General features: G+C 35.3%; 1 protein-coding gene across 2 annotated transcripts in view; it reads left to right on the top strand.

The window, feature by feature from the left end:
* Nucleotides 1–22,344, top strand: part of PPP1R3A (protein phosphatase 1 regulatory subunit 3A) — a 63,843-nt gene extending 41,499 nt beyond the window's left edge. The window contains exons 2-5 of one of the 2 annotated variants that reach the window (XM_089692666.1): nt 1,739–1,776; nt 1,855–1,973; nt 18,867–19,260; nt 19,351–22,344. In XM_089692666.1, the coding sequence (XP_089548792.1) occupies nt 1,739–1,776; nt 1,855–1,973; nt 18,867–19,260; nt 19,351–21,062 (2,263 nt within the window). In that variant the 3' untranslated portion in view covers nt 21,063–22,344. Of the gene's footprint in view, nt 1–1,738; nt 1,777–1,854; nt 1,974–18,866 lie in introns of both variants that reach the window. The other variant, XM_089692665.1, reaches the window with a different exon arrangement.
* The last annotated feature ends 1,511 nt before the right edge of the window (nt 22,345–23,855 follow it).

Below are 23,855 nucleotides of genomic sequence, written 5' to 3'. Positions count from 1 at the left end.
AGCTGAGTAACTATATGCAGTAACCTGACCTTGTACCCATGATGCACTGATTTTGGGTGTAATGCTTTGCAGGCTGCATGGTAAAAAAAACAATAAATGCACTTTTTTTAACATACAAAAGCATGTGTATTTATTATTATTACAGGTACTTATATAGCGCTGTCAATATATGCAGTGCTTTACACATATGTATTGTACATTCACATCAGTCCCTGCCTACAGAGAGCTTACAAAGTAAGGTTCCTAACTTATACATTTACATATTAGGGCCAATTTAGACAGGATCCAATTAACCTAAAAGCATGTCTTAGGAGTGTGTATTAAAACCGGAGTACCCAAAAGAAACCCACACAGGCACAGGGAGAACATGCAAACTCCAGGCACGAGGTGCTGTGGTTGAGATTCGAACCAACAGCCCCAGTGATACTAGGTGGTAGTGCTATACACTTAGCCAATGTGCTGTCCTATTATTATTATTTTTCTTTTTTTACAAAAGGTTAACATAGCCTTTAACTTAGGCTAGTAGTAGCTAAGAATTACTACATCACATAGCTATGTTTCTACCTAGTAATCTCAAAAAGAAAAATGATTGCCTACTTGGCCAACTATCATTTTATTGCCTCTTGTGCAAAGTTACATGAAAGTCAAGAATCTCATCGTCTACCCAGGTATAATACATTTATAAAAATTGTTGTAAATCTTAGTAGTAGCTTTGTGGCATTGGGGTATCCTTTACCCTTAATTTACAGCATATTTTTACACACCATAAAGGTTATACCACATGCATACATTATATAGTATATGTTAAATCCTCAAGGAAAATTACAGGGAAATGTCTATGTCACTTACTCTAACTTTGGACCCTATCATATATCCTGCCTATAATAAACATTTTCGTTGCTCTCTCTCTACTGCCCTATTTATTACATTATCTGAAGGAATCCTTGTTAATTGTAAGCCTTAGGCAACAATGATATTCTCCCTTTAATTTCTAAGAGCAGTAGGGTAAAATGAAAGAGAAAATCTGACTGGTTGCTATGGAACATTTGTTTCATTTAGTTTGACAATAAACTCCATTCTTTTTTGTTTCCTACATACATAAGAAAAGGCTCCTTGAACTTGAGCAGTGCTTTTTAAAGAGTTAGGAGGGCATGACATCTGAAAATGTTTTTGTAGCATGAGTGACTGGTCTTCAAGGTGGTATTATTATCCAAAATAAGAATTCAAGTGGACAAATGTATCACTAATTAAATCCACAGATAAAATGGGTCTGACCATAGCTGCTTACATGAACACTAGGAGTTTTAAATGTTGATTTGTCCTTACATAGAGTTGTTTTTGGCAGATTAGGTCTAAAATGGCCCAAGCAGAATAATAATATCTGGTTCAGAGATTTTCTTTTACAGTGCCTTGCATAAAGCAGACCCACAGAAAGGAAAGTTATTTCACTCAAGAAATTTGTAATGGGCACTGCCAATACAGATTAGTATACAGATACAGTTGTAAAACTTGTGCCATTTTAGATCTAATCTGCTGGTAATCAGGCTGTGTATATATATATATATATATATATATATATATGTATTGAGAGAAAGAGTGCACAAAAGACTCAACTGACCTATAAATGTGTCTTAGATATGGTACATAACTGATGAAAATTTGACCACAGTGGTGCAACCTAATTCATATGTCAAAGGCACTGTAGTTAAAAAGTCCTAATTCTTTTTTTTATTTTTAGTAAAGAAGATGAGGATGTAGAACAACCTGCGGTAACAGGTATAGTATATATCATTTTGAACTTTCATTATATATTGTGTATTTTAAATACTTACAACTCCGCCTACTTTTTTTCAGAACAACATATCCCCAGAATAATTTGTTCCCATGATGAATACACTGAAGGCAACCATGATGAGGAAAAGGAAGAGAAAAGAGAAGAAAAGAATGGGGAAGACAGTGATCTAGAAGTGTTTGTAAGTCTTTTTTTTTTGGGGGGGGGGGGTAATATTGAACATATAAATGTTCATGGTTTAATTACAATGAATTAGAGTGATTAACTTTTCTTTCATATACACATGATTTTGAAATGGTAAAGATACTGTGCTCTTTATTTCATTCCATTCTTCTTTAGAAAAATATCTCATTGTTATTTCATTTTGTACACTTGGGTTCTATTTTTCATCTTCACAAAGCATTGGTTTTGTTGTGTGGGCTACAATATGCAATTTTAAATATACTCTTGCTATTTATTATGCTTAATAGGAAATTGCTCTATTGTTCACTTTATATTTTTATTCACATTGGGAATAATTGTGGGTTTTTTTGGTTCAGTTCATGTTTTTGTTCATCACTGTAAATTACCATTTATTTTAACTCTATTTCACTATGTTTTTGTATCTCTGCAAATGTTAAAGGGAAACTAACATAAAATAAAATTAGCCCATTCTGATAGCTGAAAGAAGCACACTAGAAAGAGCTTTTATCGCAGGTTTAAATAATAGAGCATATACAAGGTGATTATAGTTCAAGTTATGTCCTCCCACTCCTACAGTCATGCAGCAAAGAGTAACCAGCACAATGTAATCATGGCTTAAATTGCTGCTCTCTGCAATGTTCACAGAACATTCTTCTAGGAGCTCCTGTATTTACAACCCAATGTGATTACAGTAATGGTATTCCAACACTGAATCATATATCCTTTTATTTTAAGTTCTCATCACAATACTGTGTGTAACTCTAATTGCCTTTGTGCGGACAAAAATGTGTCTTCCAAAAGAAAGGTATATCTACAAGGGGGTTGGGGGGGGAGTAGAAGGTCACAAGGCAAGAACTTAGGGCTGAAAGGAAATATCAACTAGGAGCAGAATAAAAGAACAATCATAACAAATCTTACAACATATGAGACAGCTATCACTCAAAAAATATGGAAGAATAATAAAGGAGACACAAAAAATGTAAAGAATGTGTCACATAAAATGCTGAGGTGGCATTCCTTCTGAACAATGCATTCTTCTTTTTTCCATCCCTGCCCCTTCTTTCTTCCATCCTTGCCCCTGCACCCATGTACTGCTGTGAACTGATACAAGATTTACTACATAATGTGATGAGACATATATTAATAATCCATATTTTTATCACCTGCACTGTCTGGGATTACTAGATAAAGCAATATCTTTGGATTTTTACACTAATTTATTTGATTATGGTGTTCAAAATAAAACCTTAAACATTCTGAGATTTTAGAGACTTTAACAAAATAAAAAAAAATGAAGACTTTATTTAAAAAAAAAAACCTGTGCCAATAGCTTAAGATAACAATTCATTTTCAGTAAACCTGTGAATCCAACGAAGTTTAAAAGGTGCGGCATTTAGGCATGACAGTAAATGAGTTATCTTTCTAAAATATTATTTAACTCTGTTTTTGAAGACAAAATAACAGCACAGGATAAATACGTATGTTGTAATAATAATAATAATAATAGTAATAATAGATATTAGATTAAACAATAAAAGGCAGAACAATAATACAACTATTATCTTGTTTGTTATCTTTTATATGTTGATGTATCTTGCAAATATATGAAGGTGTATGATTGTCAACAAGTTAAGATGAGTTTCTCCTGGAGTCCAACACCTTTTTTAATTAATTTGGACAATTTCTGCAAATATATATTTTTTCTTACAGAATTATTTGGTTAACCAAGTTGATCCTTTGCTATAAAGTAGGGGGTCAACTACATCCACCTTAAAGTGATTGCTTTGCAGGCCATTAATCGAGGTTCCCTCAAAAGTAAACATGTATCATGGAGCCTCGTCTAAATGCCAACCAGATTAGGCAAACTTCTGGGGTTTAAGGTAATCAGGGTAAATAACATGTTTGTCACCTGAGGCCTAAAGTTGCAGGGTGCAGGGCATGACCGTAACAAGTGCACAAAGTCCATATCAGATGGATGACATTGCAGACGTTTTGTATAGGATAACTGACCTATTTTGTGCAGACGGGTCATCATTGGATATGTTTGGTGAATGATGTACAGTTAGATGAGTTTATTATTATTGCCAGACATACTGACAAGAGGGAGCAACATTTCTTTTCTTCAATATAAATTTCAGAATTACTTGCAGTGACCTTCAGTCTACAAAATATAGTCAGTGGCACCCTGTAAAAGAGGAACGTTAACACTTACCATTCCAGTGGGTGCTGTGTAAATTTTTTCTCGTATGTAGAGCTATGGGTGTCCTGCTATTTTAACATCTGAGCATGTTAGGTAAAAGGGTTGATTTACTAAAGGCAAATTGGCTGTGCACTCCAAGTGCACTTGGAAGTGCACTGAAAGCGCAGTTGCTCTAGATCTGAGCGGAACATGCAAGGTAAATTTAAAAAACAGAATTTTGTTTGCACATGATTGTATGAAAGAAATCAGCAGAGCTTCACCTCATTTCAGAGCTTCCCCTCAGATATAAAGTAACTGTATTTGATGTGCACTTGCAGGTGCACTTGCAGTGCACAGCCTACTTTCCTATAGTAAATAAATCCCAATGTGTCCTCACTGGGCACTACATCACTGCTATGCAGTGCAGTGACAATGCAGCCACGGGAGGAACTGCAGTACCTAGCTTGGGACATTCTATCCAGAACACACAAGTGATGGATGGAAGTGCTGCTGTAGTTGTAAATGAGAGCAAACGTTTAACACGCTGCCCCTGAGGAAAAGCATTGGATATTAAGATATTTTATATTTAGTTTTGCAAACTTTATGGACCCGTCAGGTAATCGATGGAAAGGGCAGTATTGAGAAAATAGTTTACTGTTTTAAATGTATGTTACAGTATGTCTGGCAGGGGCATAGAAGAACAAATAAAATCAATGTGAACCGTTTAAATATGTGCAGATAGACAGATTTACAGGGAATTGGGAAGTACTTGAGATGGATAACAAGGGGTAATAGTTTCACTGTAGCAGATGCCACTTGCTTATGGCATAAGGCCATGTGTTGCATCATTTTGAGATGAAACTTTTCCACAATATTTTTTTTTACATGGAAATAGCATATTGAGTAATTTCTATACAAAACAAAGTACAGAAATAGTACAAAAAATGGGAGCTTGTCACAGACATTATACATTCAGTAATATACACAATAATTTAAAAAGTACTTCAACCACCTTGGTAGTGTGTAAAGTGTGGTCCAATAGAGGTCCACACTACTCCTTGATTCTGTGTAAGTTATCTGATTGTTTTGAACATGAGTAAATATGGATGTGTTTTCTGGAGTTTTGTGACCAACAGGTTAAAGATCCTATGAGGATCTGGTTGAAGAAAGTTATTAAAACTAATCATGTTCATATTTTTAAGTTAGCAAGCTAATTTGAAACTTTTTAAGTTTAGGTACAAAAATCTAAATGTAACAATATGCCAATGGGTATTGACCCTTTATTTACTGCATACTGAGTGGCTTCTAAATTAAAATTTAAAAATAAGCCAAAATAATTACTATTTTCAATCATATCTTGTTCCAAATCAAACTACAAAATCTATTTTTTGTTCCAATCCAAAGTGGGTATTGTTTTCCATTGTATTGTATAGATTCTACCCCTTTAGGAGTACTGACTGTTAACTGTACTACATACACAATATTTGAAGGTTATTTTGGGACAATGTTAATGTGAAATATGATATTGTTCATAAAATTACACTGAAATACATATAAAAATGCAAACATTACAGCTAATATATGCATGGCAATCACATCTATCGGATCACTATGAAAAAAGTTATCAGTACCTAACAGAACATAGTAAATGGCTCAGATAAAATAATAAAATACAATTTGACCATCTTGGTTGATTTTCCAAAGGTAGATTCTTTAGATATTTGTAACTTAGATTTGTATTTCCAACACTTTAATGACTTAAACAATGGAGCGGTATAAGACCTTGAAATACAGCCATCCGGCATGGTTGAAACCCACAGGCATTAGCTCACAAGACAGCTGAGCAGTTGACAAGTAGCATGAACCTTATGTTAGAAAAAGAAGAAATTGTAAGATTTGCATATAATTACTGAGATCATGCAAATGTCAGTTATGAATATAAAAAAACACAGGCATTTCACTGTTAAATCCTGACAGTTGGCATCCCTGAAAAGCTCAATGCATTTGAGTACTAGTTGGCAGAAGGTCATTAAAACAGAATTTGCAGATACATTAACACTCTCACTTTTCTTTGAGTGATAGTTTGCTATTTATAGTTCGCTGAGAGTTCCAGAAAACACGCTAGCTGGATAAGTTGTAGTGGGCTTCCACATAAAAATTGCATACTGAAGTATGGGGACATTGTGCCTTTTTTAATTGATTTGATAGAAGCTATCAATATACACTACATATGCATAAAGTTGAGATAGAAATGATGGTTCTGTCTGACATATGAGGAAAAGACAGAAATGACTGTAGAATTTCCATTGGAATGACAAAATGAACTACTTCCATACCGAAAATTAACATTAACTGGGAAAATAACAATTTTCATTGCTCCATAAACTCATAAAATAAAACAGTCAACATACATTGAAAAGTCTAAAGCTGCAATTCCTACATATGCATAAAGTTGAGATAGTAAATGATGGTTCTGACATATGAGGAAAAGACAGAAATGACTGTAGAATTTCCACTGGAATGTCAAAATGAACTACTTCCATACAGAAAATTAAAAGGAACTGGAAAAATAACAATTTTCATTGCTCCTTCTACTCAAAGAAATAAAACATAAATTGGTTATACTTTATCTACGGTATATACTTAGAAATAGCATTATTTTAAGTGTCAGAGAACTACAGTAGAAATAGTAAAGATACAATACATCTAAAGGCACAAAGTTTCAATATATAATGTGTAATCACAAACATAGAAAAATGTTGACAAAAAAAATACTTTTTTCTTTTTTAATTTATAAGTATTTATTTTTGCGTTCTTTGTTTTCTTTCTGAATTGATGTAAAGGTAAAAATCAGCTACACACGTACATTTACATTAGCAGTTTGTAACAAATTCCAACATGGATTGCTGTAGAGAACAATTTGAAAATATCTCAAATTATAGTTTTCTAAACATCTAAAACCTTAGTATAGTTAAAATTAGGCATATATATTTTATTTATTTCATGTGAGAAAATACTTTCCATTATCCAGTATGTTTCCAACACAGGCAACAATATTTGCCCTTACATTATATGTACTTATATTTAATGATGCTCTTACATGTACCTGTCTAAAGAAATCATATATTTGAAAATCCTCAGGGGTAGGATCAGGCGTATATACTTTTAAATGATATATTAAGCACTAAAACACCACTATGTTGTATCCTATTGTTCAGAAGACCTTTCATTGTTTGCATGCTGTGTTGGCATAAATGTTTTCAAACTCCAGGTGATGTCAAAAAGGGCCTTCTGTTTAATATATATTGTTGTGTTTCTTTATCTTACATGAAATAAAGAACAAAAAAAAATTTAATTAAGCATTTCTTTTAATTCTACCCTAGTGTGCAGGAGCTGTCAAGTAATAGCACAGTCACTGGGGTAGAAGGGTCTCAAGGCCATGTCATGAGTTCTATCATAATCCGTGTTTAAAAACAGCATGTGGGAAAATAGGCATATTTTCCAACATTTTCTACAATAGCAGGCAACAGCTGGGGGAATGAAGACCTGAACATAGGGGATGTGGCAAGGATTTGAACAAGAATCATGCTTGTCAAATTATGGGTATTTTAAAAGCTGCTTGAAAGGCAATATTTTAGGGGATAATTTCTGAACACATGACACAATTCTGAGCTTTCACTAACAATTTCACATACTGAAGGATGATTCCGTTATGCTACATGCTACTGAGCATTTGGTCGGAATGTGAAATGTAGTACTGTGATTACTTACAAATACTAAAAAAACTACTTTATATAATGCTGTTTTGCAATGTGGTGGAATTTGAATGCGCCTTTTATAAATTCCTGTATAGTTACTTTGGGTATTCCATATACCAGAATTAGGAACACATGCCATGGCTAATTACAAAGCTTACAAAAGCTGAAAAGAGTTTGGTCAGCATTTTATTTTGCAATAATACTAATTAATGACTAAAACTTTAAGGCTCTCAGGAGAAAACTAAGCCTAAATATGTATCAGTGCACTGGAACTGTGAATTTGCACACACCACGACCTATATTGGTGAAGGCGGTGAATTAACAATGTATGTGTTTAGAAATGGTATAATGGAGGTGGTCCCATATATGTCAAATATCTTAGAACCCAATCTAACATTTTTTGCACAGAAAAACAGATTAATTTAGATGTCGAAAGAGCAGAAAGAATAATTTTGGAATGAGTCCATATTAAATAAATTTACAGAAATTCCATAAATGAGCAAGACAACTTTCAAAGATACTAGGAAAAATATCATACATGATACATATTTAGATCATAAAATCCAGCAAAATATAAAGATGGCTCCCATTTCTATGTAAGAAGTACATTGTTTAAATTGTCTCACTATCTCTTAGCTCATAAGTTAAAATCTTTGTTTAAAAATCTATCCAAGCATAACATTAATAAAGTGGATCCAAAGTCAAAAACACACTTTTGGTCCCATGAGAACAATTACTGAGGCCACATTAAAAGTAACAGTGTTATCCCTCAAGAAGAAATAGTTAAGTATTTGTGTTTATGTCCATTTTTATAGAAAGTTACATTTTTATGAATTCTAGAACAGTTAAGTTAAAAGTGTTGAGTCTGCAAAAATCAGCAGTCCGTAATGACTCTGCAAATCACTACTTAAGACTGATTATCTTCAATAAAAAGTAAATTATAAACACTATATATAAGGAAACGAAAACGATCAATATATATATATATATATATATTTATTTATTATGATACTATCAAAGTTATAGTTATATAGTGTATAGTGTCATAGGAGCACAGTGATATTCAAGTAGCTACTTAATAAGTTTTTATCATTTGTGCATAAAATGTCATGTTTTTGCGCATTAATAGAGAAAAGCAAACTTCTTAAATGTTCTCTGTTGCTAGCTTGCCAAATCAACACTCTAAGCTGTTTATGTTAAAAAAATATTGCTGTAATTCACACATTGAAGTTGAGAATCTGTACTCAGAAACTGACTGTGGCTTTACATAAATGATCAAATTGTGCAAAAAGCAAATTTCTTTTTATTTATTTCATCTGCACATGATTTGATATTGGATAGGTGCACACAGACACAAATTTATAGAGCGAAGATTCTCAGCTCCTTTATTAAATCTGTCTCACTACCCTGTGCTAGATAGACTGTCCATTTAGAAAAGTGAGTGTTCACAGAACTGAATTAAGATGAATTTATGTTCACTCCATTCATCCAGTTATGTACTACAAAACCCTTGTTTTTTTTCATTCCCCATTCACAATGAGCACAGATTTAACTTATTTTATATGCACTTGAAAATTGATCTGCCTCTATCCCGTAATAAATCAACCCTACTGAGTTCTTACATATGCTTTCCTATTGGATCTGAGCATATATTTAGAACATATCCAGAATAAAATATTTATTTTCTGAGGTTAAAAAGGCATTTGAGATACATTTGAGATGTGTGCTCTATGTATTTACCATGCATTAACTATGCATGCACATTAACTGGAATAAAAAAAAAATCAAAACAAACTGATACTTGAACTTAATTGTCTTCCAGATCATAAACACTGAAGTATTCAAATATTCTGAACAAGCAGTAAGCACATTTTAAAGCATGCCCTGCTCATATCTGTATCTATAAGCATAGTGGTGAAAATTAATTTTCAAAGTTCACATGTAGTGAAATCTTAGATTTTTCCTTTGAAAGTGGATCTTGGCAGGCTGCCAATCTTCTAATGTAAACAAGATGTGTACCTAGCCTAACTTCACGTCAAGGCTTAGTTTATATAGGGGGGCAGTAAAGACATGGTTGAGCAATGTTTTTTCCATCCCCCTTAACCTAACACAGTGGTCTGGAGAGGGTTGTACACATGTTGGGGCTTTGCTTCACAACCAGGGAAAAAATTATACCCCCTATCATCCTCTATTTGTCGACAGTTCAAGTGAATAGGGTCGTGCTCCAACCACCTTGGAGCTGCATGCTATGTATGCAGTTTAAATATTTATATAAAGTTTCTTGGGATATTCCATGTAACAAAATTTCACAGCTTGTGAGGAGGTTATGTAGCCTCCCAGTCAAAGTGATTCACTGTAGGGGCAGCAAGGGCGTAAGGCCACATGGGTAAACAAGCCCAATAGCATATAGAGATGTTAGAGGTGGCTTGTTTTAAAGATCTTTTACTGCTTGTCAAGAATATTTAAATAGTTTATTATCCATGATCTGGGCATAGGTGCACTTTAACTGTTTCAAAAGCCAGTGTATACTAGTTTTAACTAAGTCAGTTTGTAACAACAATGCTATTGGCATCTTGCTTTGGGTAGAGGGGGTAGGTTTATCTCATTTCTTTCTTTGAAAAAAGAAGCTTTTGAGATGAAGTAGCATCACAGAAAAATATCATGGACTTTGTATGTTTGCATCGCTTCACTTCTGAATGCAGTATACTTTGCTGCAGTTGTGTTGCACTCTGTGAAAAAATGTTTTTAAGACAAAAAAAAAAATAATATATATATATATATATATATATATATATATATGCAGTGTGAAAAATAAAGGTGATATACTTGAGTGAAAACACCTGGAGAATTAGCTTTTTCAATCATTTATGCAACAAAGAGATCAATAATGTAATGGTGTACTGTGGAAAAAGTAAGCATACCCTTGGCCTCAGAAGCTGATATTACCCACTTTAGCAGAAATTAGTTCACCTTTAGTTCAAGATGTTTATGGGTTTTCTTGCATGAACTGTCCTTTTCAAATCCCTCCACAACATTCATTTGAAGAAATAAGCCTCCTCCTCCAATGCTGATTTTTGATCCATTCCTTGGTGGATTTGCTAGTGTGCTTCAAATCATTATCATCTTGAAAGATGTGTTTCTGGTTTAACTTTACGAGAACACATGGCCTCACATTCTCGTCAATTGGGGGAGATTTACTAAAACTAGAGCACTCAGAATCTGGTGCAGTGGTGCTTGTTAGTCAATCAGCGTCTTACTGTAGCTTGTTCAATTAAGTTTTGACAATAAAATCTGGAAACTGATTGGTTTCTATGCAGAGCTGTACCGGACTGTGCACTCTCCAGTTTTAGTAAATCAACCCCTTTGAAATGATGCAGAATTCAGAGTTGATTCGATGACTGCAAGTTGCCCAGGCCCTGAAGCAGCATCACAGTTGGCATGAGGTTCTTTTCTTGAAATGCTGTCTTTTGGTTTGCAGCAAACATGTCTATTTTTACTGTGGCCAAAAAACTCTATTGATTCACCAATCCCAGCACATTGTCCTAGGAGTTCTGGTCTTTGAGGATGTGTTCAATGGAAAATTGTATCTTGCTAAAATGGTTCTTTTTAGACAGCAAAGGCTTTTTCCTGTCACATCTCCAGGTTAATTTGGTGCAATCTCTTTATGATTGTAGATGCATGCAGTTTGACATGCTGACTGTTGCAAGAGTTATTAGCAGATCCCATGATGACATTTTTGGGGTTATAAGAGACTCTTCAACTTCAAACAATCAGCTCTTGGGTTGCATTTGCTTGGCCAACTAGATCTGGACAAATCAGGGGTAATTTAAAATCTATGCCACTTGCAAACCATTTTCCTTACAATTAAATGACTAACTTCAAATAATGTGTTCATCTTTTCAAATACTATGACAGATTCATAGGTATCCATGACCTTCTTTGTGAGAGCCTCAGAGAGCTTGTTTGGTCTTGGCATGATGATAAAACATGTCAATATCAAACAGCAGACCCTAGATATCTGAAGTTTAAATAAATAAACTCCACCTACATAGTCCTTGAGGAGGTTCTAATCCTTGGCACCTGTGAAGCAACTGATTATATTTCATGAGTTTGAAGTGATAGTAAATATAGGGGTATACTTACTTTTTCAATGTGACAAATCGGCATTTTAATGAATTTAGATTATGTGGAAGACTAAACCATATCAGTTTTATGTGTCATTTGCTCATTTATGTCGCCTTTACCTGTACACACTGTTTGAATGGACATTTTATGTTTTGATGTTCTAATGTATTGAAAAAAATTATTTTATTACTTACCTTTTTATATGACTGTTTATATGAATACATGAATATATATATATATATATATATATATATATACACACTGTTTTGCCAAAAGTATTGGCACGCCTGCCTTTACATGCACATGAAATTTAATGGCATCCCACTCTTAGTCCATAGGGTTCAATATGGAGTTGGCCCACCCTTTGCAGCTATAACAGCTTCAACTCTTCTGGGAAGGCTGTCCACAAGGTTTAGGAGTGTGTCTATGGGAATGTTTGACCAATATTCCAGAAGTGTGCTTGTGAGGTCAGGCACTGACGTTAAACAAGAAGGCCTGGCTTGCAGCCTCCACACTAATTCATCCCAAAGGTGTTCTATGGGGTTGAGGCCAGTCAAGTTCCTCCACCCCAAACTCGCTCATCCATGTCATTATGGACCTTACTTCGTGCACTGGTGCGCAGTCAAGTTGGAACAGGAAGGGGCCATCCCCAAACTGTTCCCACAAAGTTGGGAGCATGAAATTGTCCAAAATGTTTTGGTATGCTGACACCTTAAGAGTTCCCTTCACTGAAACTAAGGGGCCAAGCTCAACCCCTGAAAAACAACCCCACACCATAATCCCACGCCACAAAAATTTACACTTTGCACAATGCAGTCAGGCACAGGGGTGGCCTGGCAACTCATGGGGCCCCCGGGCAATAAGGGATCATGGGGCCCCTGTGTCCTGGCCCACACTCAAACAACAGCCAAAAAAGCCTATGAAAGGTACCAGGGGCATCTCATGGGGCCCCCTACTGATCTCGGGCCCTCGGGAAGTGCCCGAGTTCCCAAATGGTCAGTCCGCCCCTGGTCAGGCAAGTACCGTACTCCTGGCAACATCCAAACCCAGACATGTCCATCGGATTGCCATAGAAGTGTGGTTAGTGACTCCAGAGAACACATCTCCACTGCTCTAGAGTCCAGTGGTGGTGTGCTTTACACCACTGCATCCAACGCTTTGCATTGCATTTGGTGATGTAAGGCTTGGATGCAGTTGTTCAGCCATGGAAACCCATTCCATGAAGCTCTCTACGCACTGTTGTTGTGCTAATCTGAAGGCCACATGACGTTTGGAGGTCTTTAGCTATTGACTCTGCAGACAGTTGGCGACTTCTGCACACTGTGCGCTTCAGCATGCACTGACCCCGCTCTGTCATTTTACATGGCCTACCACTTCGTGGATGAGTTGCTGTTGTTCCCAGTTGCTTCCACTTTGTTATAATACCACTAACAGTTGACTGTGGAATATTTAGTAGCAAGGCAATTTAATGGTGCCATGCTTGAATTCACCAAGCTCCTGAGAGAGACCCATTCTTTCACAAATGTTTGTAGAAGCAGTCTGCATGCCTAGGTGCTTGATTTTATATACCTGTGGCCATGGAGGTGATTGCAACACCTGAATCCAATGATTTGGAGTGGGCTCCCAATACTTTTGGCAATATAGCGTGTGTGTGTGTATATATTTATTTATTTATCTATTTATTTATTTATTTTTTAACAATTTAATTGGACGATACAACACAACTAGGGCAAAGGAGCCCAGGCAGCAAGACCTATACATTTTGAGAAAGAAATGATTTCTTTTTTTTATTTAGAGAAAGAAATGAGATTATTCTTTTTTTCATGGGATAGATAAAGTGTATTATTTGTGGATGTTCATTACCATTTTGGCATCAGAGCAGGAATCAAAAAAGGAGAATATATTTGATAAAATATACACTTTTAGGAATGCTTTAGAACAGTGAAAGCAAAGCATCATCAAGACAGAAAAATAATTAAAAATTCTAAATATATAGTACAATGCTGCAGTATATCAATTATACAGTACATTTTACTACCTCCCAACTTCTGTATTAAAGAATAAAGGACATGTGTGCATAAAGACAAAATTAGGTGTGGGGTGCTTTGAGCCAAATATTGTCCATGGCTTAAAGGGCTGTAGTTTAATAGAGTTTGAGTCACATATGCCACAGTTGTACTCACAAAATACTGTGCGACCGCCAGAGTCTCACATACACACAGCCCCGTTCTGTAGTATCCCCCCCATTATTAACTGCTTTCCTAACAATCAACATTTTTTGCAGCAACATACCACCTCAACCAACTTATAATGGCAATACTGCACCTGGAGGCCCAATTTTAGACACTGCACTCATTACAAGAGCTGGCTTGTAAGAGTCCACCAGAAGATCTCCAGTGGGCTAATCCAAGGCTGTAAAAATTTGTGACGACAAGCACTGTAGATCAGTAAATGCCTATTTTTGATTGTATCACAAATAAGTGTGAAAAGTGACAATACTTCTCAAAAACTCCATTTGGGAAATACTGCCATACACTGCTGAAGTACTGAAGATGATAATACATAAAAATAAAAGGGAATTGAGCTTTAGTAAAGGCTTCGAGTTAGCACCACATCACAGAGAGGTGTACTTAGATACTGGTGGGCATGTGTTCCTGTTTTGCTTCAGTATAACATGAACAATGTATGATTCCTGTACCCACATAATTCAAAAATAAGTATGTTACAGGAATCCTGTTTAATTTAGTTTTTATTTTATACAAAGCTTTGGCTGTTTATTGTTAATTAGGCTTTCCCCATGTAAAGTTAACATCAAGGCTTAATTAATCCTTAAATGTTATGTGACCTTAGCAATGTAAGAATTATGGTAATAAATAGATGCTTCTGCTGTTTCTGAAATATGCTACCATGTGCTTATTTTAACAATGCTTTATATACACAATTTTAAGTGGATCTAAAGTGTTTAAAATATATTTAAATTCTTTATATATTACAGTATGTTTAGTATTTTATCAGTACTTAATACAAAATATGACATATGAACATTTCATATTTGCCATTTTCAGCCAACAGATGGAGGTAAAGCAATTTAGATTGATGCAAGTACAGTTGTCATGCTAAACAGCAATCTGAAAGAGTTAGGAGAGTCAGTTTCCTCTGTTATCAAAGCATTGCTTAACATGATCTGTCAGAAAGCATAGGCAAGGTAGTGCTGGGCTTTTCTTTTATAAAGCCAAGCATGCTTTGCAAACATACTGTCATGTATACACCCTGTAATAAATGTTTAATTGTAAACATCCCACATCTCTTCTAGATTTCCATAAGCACCATCCAATTTCTTATATTTACTACTAAAGGTGGAACTTTTACATTGCTTACTATCATACATTCTCAAATGAGGCTACAGTATAGAAATTGTTATTTTTTTCATCTTGTAGCAAGTCTGCTTACTTAAATCTGCAATATTTTGACTGTAAAATTAAATCAGCTCTAATTAAGTGTGTACCATACAATTATGCTTAAAAGTTAGCATACCCTGGCAGAAATCCTGAAATGTTGGCATTGATATTGAAAATATGACTGTTCATGCCAAAAACTGTCTTTTATTTAAGGATAGTGATCATATGACGTCATTTATTATCACATCGTTGTTTGGCTCCTTTTTTATATCATAATGATAACAGAAATCACCCAAATGGCCATGATCAAAAGTTTACATACCCTGGAATGTTTGGCCTTGGTACAGACACACAAGATGATACACACAGCTTAAAATAGCAATTAATTTCCCACATCTGTGGCTTTTTAAATTGCAATTAGTGTCTGTGTATAAATAGTTAGTTATTTTGTTAGCTCCCATAGGATGCACAGGCTAGATACTGAGCCATGAGGAGCATTTGTGCAGTAAAGGTCTCTTTCTGGAAACCCATGCAACTTTTTGTATTGTCGTATTGTGCTCCTTGAAACAACCACACCGTCTTTTTCCAGAGCAGTCTGTATTTCTCCTGAGGTTACCTGTGGGGTTTTCTTTGTATTCCGAACAATTCTTTTGGCAGTTGTGGTTGCATTCTCTTTTGGTCTACCTGACCTTGGCTTTGTATCAAGAGAACCCCACATTTTCCACTTATTAATAAGTAACTGAACAGCACTGACTGGCATATTCAAGGCTTTGGATATCTTTTTATATCCTTTATCCATCTTTATAAAGTTCTGTTACCTTATTACGCAGATCTTTTGACAGTTCTTTTCTGATCTCCATTGCTCAGTATAATGCCTGCTCAGTGCATCCCAGTGAGAGCTAACAAACTAATTGACTTTTTATACATGGACACTAATTGTAATTTGAAAAGTCACAGATGTGGGAAATCAACCTTTAATTGCCATTTTAACCTGTGTGTGTCACCTTGTGTGTCTGTACCAAGGCCAAACATTCCAGGGTATGTAAACTTTTGATCAGGGCCATTTAGGTGATTTCTGTCATCATTATGATCTAAAAAAGAGCCAAACAACTATGTCTTAATAAATGGCTTCATACGATTACTATCCTTAAATAAAAGTCAGTTTAAGGCTTGATCAGTCATATCACAATTTTTGCTAGGGTATGCAAACTTTTGAGCACAACTGTACATATAGCTTGCAGGTTTTACTTTTATTCCCCCCAGAGTACAATAAATGCCAAATTTCCAGTGCTGAAACTCACAGTTCCAGATGAAGTACATTTGTCATAACAGTTCACTTTCCTGGCACTTTGTCTATTGAAAAAACATCTTTGATAATTTTCACAGAATGGAGGGAGCAATCAAGATGTTTTTCTGCCCCTTCTTCATTCACAGGATGAAGTCCTGAGCACATGACCTGATATAATTGCAGAGCACTGCAGTTCATACACATGCCACATACTTAATTCGTGCTAATTTATTTTTTTCTGTACAAGTGTCCAAATTGGCCTGAGTTCGGCTTTAATCAAAGAGACTTGCTACAAGATATAAATTATTTCTATCAATATTGTAGCCCCATTTGGAGATTTTTGAGTGCACAGCAACATATTGCTTTTGGCCAGAATTCACCTTTAACAAAGTAGTATGGCAAAGTTCAGTAACATTCAAGAACATTTCATTCTGATTACAATAAACTATATTATGCCTACTGGAGGAACAGAATAAAAGGACCCTATTTCTTATGGTTAATTTGGTTACAATTTCCACCATTACTAACACTTCTGCTTGACTGCATTGATGATATTCTAGGATATTTATATTTTCTTTGACATATCAGTCATTGGCTTACACTAATAACCATGTTTTTCATTTTCTCAGAATTATAATGAAAGTCACACTTACACAATTGGAAAGTTATTAGCATGAGGTAAATCTTCTATGCATAAGGGTTCAGAAATCTCACTCCTGATGCCTGATGCCCTTTATTTGTATGTAACGTACTGATACTAACTAATACTGGGTAAAAAGAAGCAAATGTAGTCAATTATTGTCATTTGAATTATTCACAAAACTGGACCCAAATGACAATGCATTTGATCAAGTAATTGGGTCAAATGGTGTTGATTTCAAATTCTGGATCAAACTAAATTAAACTTAGTGTGGAAAATCTACCCAGTGTGGTCAGTTTTAATTCTAGAAATGCAACAAAATAATTTAGTTGATTAAGCCCTGGGGGTTGGGTGAAACATGTTGGGGGCATGGCTTGGATGAATTGAGCTGAGGCTGCTTTTACCTGCTAACCACTCAGTGTGCGGTGGCTGGGCTATCTCTTTCTATTTCTACAAAATGATCTAGTTGCTATATGAAACTGCTCCACCTTTGCATTCGATTTTGTATTTCAGCCCAAGTGTCCAATACCTACGAATGAATATGCAGTAAGTGAAGTCAGAGTGAAGGGAGTGCTCCTGATTTGCATTCTTGTTCTGGGTCAGTGACTAGAAAGTACTGAAGACTTCTAGAATAGCATTTTCAGAAGGAGAGCAGGACATTTCTCACTATATGTATACTGTAACTATAGTGGGATCCTTGTTCTTATGTTAAAATGGGACATCAGGACCACCCTTTCAAACACGAAGATGCTAATAGAATATCATTATAGTTTATTGATACAACTACAATACCTCCAGCATTAGTTCGAAAATTAAAATCTGAAATAGTTCCAGCACCAGAGAAGGCATGTACAGTATAAGAAATGTGAACCTCTCTGTGTTCTTACCAGTCCAGTCATTAAAAAGGGTCCACTTCTAACTTAAACTTGGAAATGGTATTATATCTGCCAATAATCATAAAAGCATTAAAAGGGCCTGTCATTTTCATGCATGTGTAACATACTTCACATTGTTTATTACTCACAAACATAGCATAAGATATATACCCATTTGTAATAGTGCTATAATCTTAGTAATAAGCAAGGTGCATTCAATTTCCTCAGTTATCAAGTTCATGAACTTGGCACAACCCTCAGCAGCTGCACTCTTCTTATTTGTTCCAAGGGCAATAATCAAACTGCCTGGTATGTATTGAAATGTTTGATTGTCGGGTTGTTAATATGTATGATAAATGGTGACACAAATTAACCTGCTTGTTATACATAGGTAACTGGATACTTGCATATGCAAAAAAGATATGTATTGAGAATAAATAATCATTGCATTCCAAGTTCTAAAACTATGTCCTCTAACTGCTTGAAAATATGGAAACAACATTGCATCTGTCTATTGGAAATGCCGTTTTTGAATGCACAACCAAAATATAACCTTGTGCCTTCTTAAATGATACAATATTAAAGCAACATTGCATAGTTTTAAAATAGTTTATCATTGTCATTCCAGTTAAGTCAACGTCTCATGAAAGCCAGAATCACATCTTCTGAAGAACAGTACAGCATTGAGAATTCAGACAGGTTTAATTTACAAACAGAGAAGGAACAAAATGATGACGTGAAATATTATACCAGTGATGATGCTGAAACACAAGACTGTTATTCTCAGGAATCCCAATCATATGATAACAAAGAGGAATATCCCCCTGTGGCTGAGACCACCCCTTCATTGGCAGCTGAGGATTTTCCTGCCACACCAAAGACCAGCCACCATTCTGCAGAGGCATTATCACAGGAATATTCATACAAAATAGAAGAAACTGCATTTTATCCAGCTGAGCCAATAAAGGACACCACAAGTGACATTTGCCTAGAATCATCAGAAGATCCAACTTTTCTACAAGGTGAGAATATGGAAGTAACAGAGATATTAGATCATAATGCAAATCCCAGTTATAGTGAAAATCCAGTTCACATGACGTATTTTTCAACAGATAATACTGAAGAATTGCAATATGAACATAGTGAAAATATAAAAACTGAAACAGAAAACAGACAAGAAGATAAAGATGTCCTCACTGGATATGATGGTACAGAAGGTTTAGAAAGACAATATCCAATAACTCTTTCACATTTAGATGACTATCAGGATTTGTCATGTCAATATGAACCTTCTAGCAGTGCTGGCCTTGAAACAGAACATATAGAGTCAAACCAATCAGCTTTAGATATCAGTTCTTCCGCTGATACTTATTCCTTTGAAGAACACAAGGTGGAGGCCATAGGTGATCAAACAAGACAAAACAATAATGTCATTACTGGCTTTCACACAAATTTGAAAACCACAGATGACGTGAGTGAGCTACCAGATGAAAAGAAGTATGTTACTCCTGAAGATACAGATCTTTTTGACTTTCAAAGTGTGCCTTTAAAAATACCCAAACAATACTATCTTACAGCACAGAATCCTAACTCTAGCCATGCTGATCAGGAAACTGATAAAAAATATGTAACGCATAATAGAAATGTGGTTTTATTAGATAATGATGAATCATATGATATTACGTATCCCTCATATGAAGCTAAAGGAATAGTTACTGATCAAACAGAAAGAACAATTTCTGATAGTACAGAAACAAAACCTTCCTGCAAAACAGAATCACTGCCTGAGTGCCCTCCTTCTATAGCATGCAGTACAGCTGAAAATGTGACCCTTGGCACATTACATGTGTGGAATGAAATGCTGGGAACATTTCCAAGTGAAGTGACACCGGGAAACAAGGTCATCATTGCAAAGATTACAGAAGAAAAAGGTCAAAGCGAAACATGTTCTCAAGGTAGAGATGACAGTAAAAGGTCATATATAGATTTGTGTGACAGTGGTGGTGTAGCACAGCTAACAGACATTAGTGCAAAGCCTAAACTAAAAAGAGAAGATGTAGATCATACTAGTAAACCAATGCCTGTACCTTGTGACAGAGAAGGGATTGATGATACCGAAGGTGAAAGAATAGATACAAGTAATCTGAGAACATTTTCTGAAGAAGGTTTAGTTCACGAAGGCACAGAGTATATCCCCAAAGAACTAAGTAAATACGAATTTGAGAATAGGTTAAAGGATGCACTTGGTGAAAGTGATATACATCATGCAGATCTAAATCCTGTTACTCAGCCAAGTAAGAGCTTTACAGAACTGGAGGACAAAGACTTAAGATTGTGGGAAGACTTCACCTGGGAAACTAATGGTAAGAAGGTTGTAGAATATGTAGACCTAGAGCTGAAAGTAATCACTGAAGAAGAAGAAGAAGAAGAAGAAGAAGAAGATGTGGACGATGAGCAAGATAGTTCAGAACAGAGCTTTATGGGGCCATCTATTCTTATTAGTGGGCCTGATGATGAAGCGGAAAGTCAGGGCACAGATACAGAAGAGCAAGTGAAACCAGAGGACACACATCAGTATTATTACCATTCTTTTACTGATGATGGAATGCAAACTGACCGAGAAATTACAACTGATACAGAGACCACAGAGCACTTGAATATTAGCCATGCAAGTTCCAAAGTCTTGTGTTTTATAATGTTTGTGGTGTTTGCTGGTCTGATGTATCATTATGATTTCTTGGTCTGTTTTGCCCTCTACCTTTTTTCATTGTACTGGTTGTACTGGGAAGGAGATAGAGGAAAAGCTATTGTTAGAAAGGAGTAACAGTAGCTGCACTAAATGAGACATATATGACAAGCATGTAATGCCTAGGAATGAGTCGACCTTGACACAGGTTCCTAATTTTAGAGATATTCAACTTTTAGATATGAACCAGTATATGAGAAAGGACCATAATGAAAAGATATTTTAGGCGTTGTAGAGTATTTGCAACATCAGACAAATTCTGATACAATTGTTTCAAAAGTAATTTTCATGTTTTGAAGGATATCTTTGCTTTGAACAGGAAGCTCTCATTCCTGTTTTAAAGGTAAGCCAACTGTGTTTCTGTATGTCTTCTTCAGGAGCACAACAATTTGAATTAACATTATTCAGTTTTGGTACATCTTTTCAACCATTTTCATATACACACACCCTATGTGGCCTATTTACTGTAACATTTACCTTCATCTTTAAGATCACTTTAAGGCAGGAATGAGAACTAGTGTTCCTAAATAAATAATTTGTTTTGTAATGAATGTTTCAGTACAAAGTTGGCATTATTTGTATTTTTAAGTGTTTTGTGACATTGTGAACTTTAATCAGCTTTCTGTCTTTTCTGCCTAATACTGAATAAGGTAATGTATTGTCATCTAGATTACCTACAATATTGAATGCATAACAGGTAATCTTCAAATTCAAAATAGCATGGCTACTTACTTAAAATGTCAGTATTATGAGTCAGTGGTACAGCAACAGGAATTACTGAGACGGTACCTGCTCCCAGATACCAAAAATCAAGGGACCCAATCTGTGATCCTCTGTTGCTACAATTACCCCATCCGCCTTTGGTGCTTTCTGTGACTTAGGGTTCTGCCCTATGAATGTCTCTGTCCATAGAGACTATCACTAATTAAATACTACCATTGCACTGCAGAAGATGAGGCAAACCAATCTTAACAGACAAGGTAAGTCACTAATGGTGGTAGAGGTATTAAAGGTCAGAGAGCATGCCTGGAATCCTTAACCAGGGTCCAGGGGAGTGACATTTTTTAAATTAAGTCACATAGATTTCTAAGCTAAATAACAGTTTTTTGTTTTCGTGTTTTTATAATACATTGCACCAAAATGATATTCTAGCTTTACATTTTAGACTGTTAAAATATTTGCAATACTACTTAATTAAATGGAAAAAGAACCAGGTTGAATTGAAGGATTTTAATAATCTGTAAGATGTTCAAAGTCTCTGCGACCTTCAAATGTTTTATCACTTGTTACTTATTTGTTCAGAAAGTTTGTGTACAAAAATATTGTGATGTGTGTCATAATAAAATACTAATGAATCAGAGTCAGTTTGTTACTCAAAACATTTTCATTATTATTTTTAGTCAGAACAAGTAGGATGCAAAGTATGTTTGAAGTTAATGACAATTTTTGTTGCTGTTTGGCTTACTTTCTGGTATTTTTTGACATAAAAATGCTATGTCATATTGCAGCAGACTAACATGCTTTACTGTAATTTTTTTAAAATGATTAAAAAATAAAAAATAAATATTCCCCAAATCCTCTGTCACTAGTTTGTGACATAACTGTAATTTATTTTACATTTATATAAAAGCATGATCATGTAATTAGCCAAATATTTTTTTTTTCGCTTTTGGATAGAGTGTGGAAATTTTAATTGCTGTATGCATCATCAGTTGGGGAAATTTACTTTCTGTTTGTCCTGCTGTCCATTGTATCTAGGACAGGAAGGGATAAGACATCTAAAATTGTACAGTTGGCAGTGACTACAGTAGGATTAGAAATATGGTTCATGTTAACCACTACTATGGTTTCTTAGCAGATCCAGCAGGTTCAAAATGTGCAGTCCCAGTGAATGAATGAGGAAAATTTGTTGTAACCATAATGCATTGTCTGGTCTTAAATCAGCTGGCTTGGAAGACCAATAAGGGGCTTTAGGATAAGCCAGCCCCCTCACTATTAAAAGGTAAGGTCACAGTAGTCACAGTGATGATCTGCTTTATTTGTGATACGGAAAGCACATGGAATGCTGCTGGCAAACTGCATAGGGAGAGATTTGTGTAGGCCTTGTAGGCAGTGTTAGGTCTGCTAAAGTAGACCCTTAACCTGGCCATAGATGTTTCAAAATGTGGCCAATTCGACGGGGACAAGATGAATTCCAATTTACCTATGGTCATTCCCTCTACAGAGAAGTCGTTCTAACAATTGGCTTCAGTGTATTCTGGCAATGGAGTAGTCAGAATACAATAGCACAGTGGGGAGGATTCCTCTATTCACTTCAATTGTGTAGATAGAAGACTCTCTTAGTTGTTTATTTTTTTTTTTGATCGGCTGGCTGATCAAAATAAATCTATCTATGGCTAGCTTTACTGAATGTCATGTAGGTAGCAAAATGATGTGTATCTTGGAGAACTGAGAGAAAGGTTTTTACCTTTTTTCATACTTTGTTACACTTCAATTATGCTGATGTCCTGCAGCCTCTTTATAGTCTGTCCCTGTCCACATGCACTACAATGATAACAGGCTGCATGTGTTTTATCACAGGTCATGTTTCTTATTTCTTGCTGGCTGTATCAAAGTGGTATTATCATGTCAAGGTTTGTATGAGATTTTAATGATTGGGATTACATTTACATCTACTTTAATAATTTATAATTGAGTTATTTGACTTGCAAATGTGGAGTACATTTTCTTGTGTGCCCTGCCTATATTCACAGTTCTGTACACCCAAAACTCATTTTGAGGACCAATATCTGTAACAATTAATTTACAGCTAACACTTCAATTGTCAACAATGTAGCTACTGTTTCTATTAACTGTGGACTTTTTACCTTT

This window comes from Staurois parvus, unplaced genomic scaffold (genome assembly GCF_062004578.1).
Source record: "Staurois parvus isolate SC_StPar_1 unplaced genomic scaffold, SC_StPar_1.0 ptg000599l, whole genome shotgun sequence".
Classification (NCBI taxonomy): Eukaryota; Metazoa; Chordata; class Amphibia; order Anura; family Ranidae; genus Staurois; species Staurois parvus.
This window is presented reverse-complemented; position numbering and strand designations above follow the sequence as displayed.